Genomic DNA, 2,354 nt, shown 5'->3' on the forward strand with positions numbered 1-2,354 from the left:
GTGGGTAAGCTGGTCCGGGTCGGTGGGAAAGCTGGTCCGAGTCGGTGGGTAAGCTGGTCCGGGTCGGTGGGTAAGCTGGTCCGGGTCGGTGGGTAAGCTGGTCCGAGTCGGTGGGTAAGCTGGTCCGGGTCGGTGGGAAAGCTGGTCTGAGTCGGTGGGTAAGCTGGTCCGGGTCGGTGGGAAAGCTGGTCTGAGTCGGTGGGTAAGCTGGTCCGAGTCGGTGGGTAAGCTGGTCCGGGTCGGTGGGAAAGCTGGTCCGAGTCGGTGGGTAAGCTGGTCCGGGTCGGTGGGTAAGCTGGTCCGGGTCGGTGGGTAAGCTGGTCCGAGTCGGTGGGTAAGCTGGTCCGGGTCGGTGGGAAAGCTGGTCTGAGTCGGTGGGTAAGCTGGTCCGGGTCGGTGGGAAAGCTGGTCTGAGTCGGTGGGTAAGCTGGTCCGGGTCGGTGGGAAAGCTGGTCCGAGTCGGTGGGTAAGCTGGTCCGGGTCGGTGGGTAAGCTGGTCCGAGTCGGTGGGTAAGCTGGTCCGAGTCGGTGGGAAAGCTGGTCTGAGTCGGTGGGTAAGCCGGTCCGGGTCGGTGGGAAAGCTGGTCCGAGTCGGTGGGTAAGCTGGTCCGGGTCGGTGGGTAAGCTGGTCCGAGTCGGTGGGTAAGCTGGTCCGAGTCGGTGGGTAAGCTGGTCCGAGTCGGTGGGTAAGCTGGTCCGAGTCGGTGGGTAAGCTGGTCCGGGTCGGTGGGTAAGCTGGTCCGAGTCCCGTAACCCGTAACCCTAACGTGAACTCATCTTACCCACTGGCTCATCTTACCCCACTCTCTGTCAACACGGCGTCTGTTTAGGGAACGAGATGAAATGTTTTTCTGTGCTGATGATTATGCAATTTTTGAAGGTTGAGTTCTACACATTTTAGAGGTGTGTGTGTATGTGTGTGAGAGATGGGTAGGTTTAGGGGCAGTGTGTGTGTGTCTGTGTGTGTGTGTGTGTGTGTGTGTGTGTGTGTGTGTGTGTTTGATGGTACGTTTAGGGGCAGTGTGTGTGTGTGTCTGTGTGTGTGTGTGTGTGTGTGTGAGATGGGTAGGTTTAGGGGCAGGGTCTGTATGTGTGCGCACGTGTGAGTGAGTGAGTGTGTGTGTGTTTGGTCTCCAGTGTCTTGTCTCAGCGTGGCTTTATCTTCACGCTCTTTCTGTAAGATTCCCTGTGGCACTTGCAGCGTCTTGACAAAACAAAACTCACCTTATCAAAGATCTCACACACACACACACACATGTTGGTCTATGTGGTTTACAGGGACTCTCCATAGGCGTAATGGTTTTTATACTGTACAAACCGTATTTTCTATCCCCTTACACTGCCCCTAAACCTACCCATCACACACACACACACACACACACACACACACACACTGCCCCTACACCTACCCATCACAGGAAACATTCTGCATTTTTACTTTCTCAAAAAATCATCATTTAGTATGTTTTTAAGGCCATTTGAATTATGAGGACATTTGATATGTCCTCATAAACCACATTTATAGTGTAATACCAGTGTAATACCCATGTAGTTATACAAATTTGTGTCCTCATAAACCACATAAACAGGCACACACACACACACACACACACATACAACACCTAAACCTATCCATCACAGGAAACAATCTGCATTTTTCCTTTCTCAAAAAAATAAAATATAATTTAATATGTTTATAAATCCATTTGCACTGTGGGGGCATTTGGCCCTCACAATATAATATAAACAAGTATACACACACACACACACACACACACACACACACACACACACACACACACACACACACACACACACACCTCCGGCTGTCGCTGCATGATCTCCAGAGAGAGTGAAGCACTTCATGAAATGCACAAGAAATGATTCATAATTGATTTGAAATACATTTGCATATTCAGCCAATGAGGTTAATAATACAGCGATCCGCTCAGATCTTACCTGAACATACTTCATTTATTCTGATGAAAGGGCCCGTTTACACCAATCAGGTCTCCCCGAAGATGTTAGCAGCAGATCCTTTAAGTCCTTAAGTTGCTTGAGGAGGATGGGGCTCATCCCACAGATGCTGGATTGGACCGAGATCTGCAGCAATGCTTCGGCAGGTGGAGCGTGCCAAAGTAACATCCACAATATGAGCTACGGTAGCTCGTCAAGAAGGGCCGTCTCCGAGCTGATCCCGCAAAGATAGGAGCGTGAAATTGTCTAAAATGTGAAGCACTAAGAGTAAATTTCACTGGAACTAAGGGGCCAACCCCTGAAAAACAACCCCACCCATAATCCCCCCTCCACCAAACTTTACACACATGCTAACAAACAACTTGACGATAATGATC

General features: G+C 50.4%; 1 protein-coding gene across 1 annotated transcript in view; it reads right to left on the reverse strand.

Moving 5' to 3' along the window:
• LOC137058288 (adhesive plaque matrix protein-like) overlaps nt 1-1,967 on the reverse strand; it is a 4,050-nt gene extending 2,083 nt beyond the window's left edge. The window contains exons 1-2 of the mRNA XM_067431522.1: nt 1,960-1,967; nt 1-762 (exon numbers count right to left, since the gene is read on the reverse strand). The exon at nt 1-762 is cut by the window's left edge and continues 2,083 nt beyond it. Of these exons, the coding sequence (XP_067287623.1) occupies nt 1-762; nt 1,960-1,967 (770 nt within the window). The remainder of the gene's footprint in view (nt 763-1,959) is intronic.
• Between the last annotated feature and the right edge of the window lie 387 nt (nt 1,968-2,354).

The sequence above is a fragment of the Pseudorasbora parva genome, chromosome 22 (assembly GCF_024679245.1).
Source record: "Pseudorasbora parva isolate DD20220531a chromosome 22, ASM2467924v1, whole genome shotgun sequence".
In the NCBI taxonomy this organism is placed as follows: Eukaryota; Metazoa; Chordata; class Actinopteri; order Cypriniformes; family Gobionidae; genus Pseudorasbora; species Pseudorasbora parva.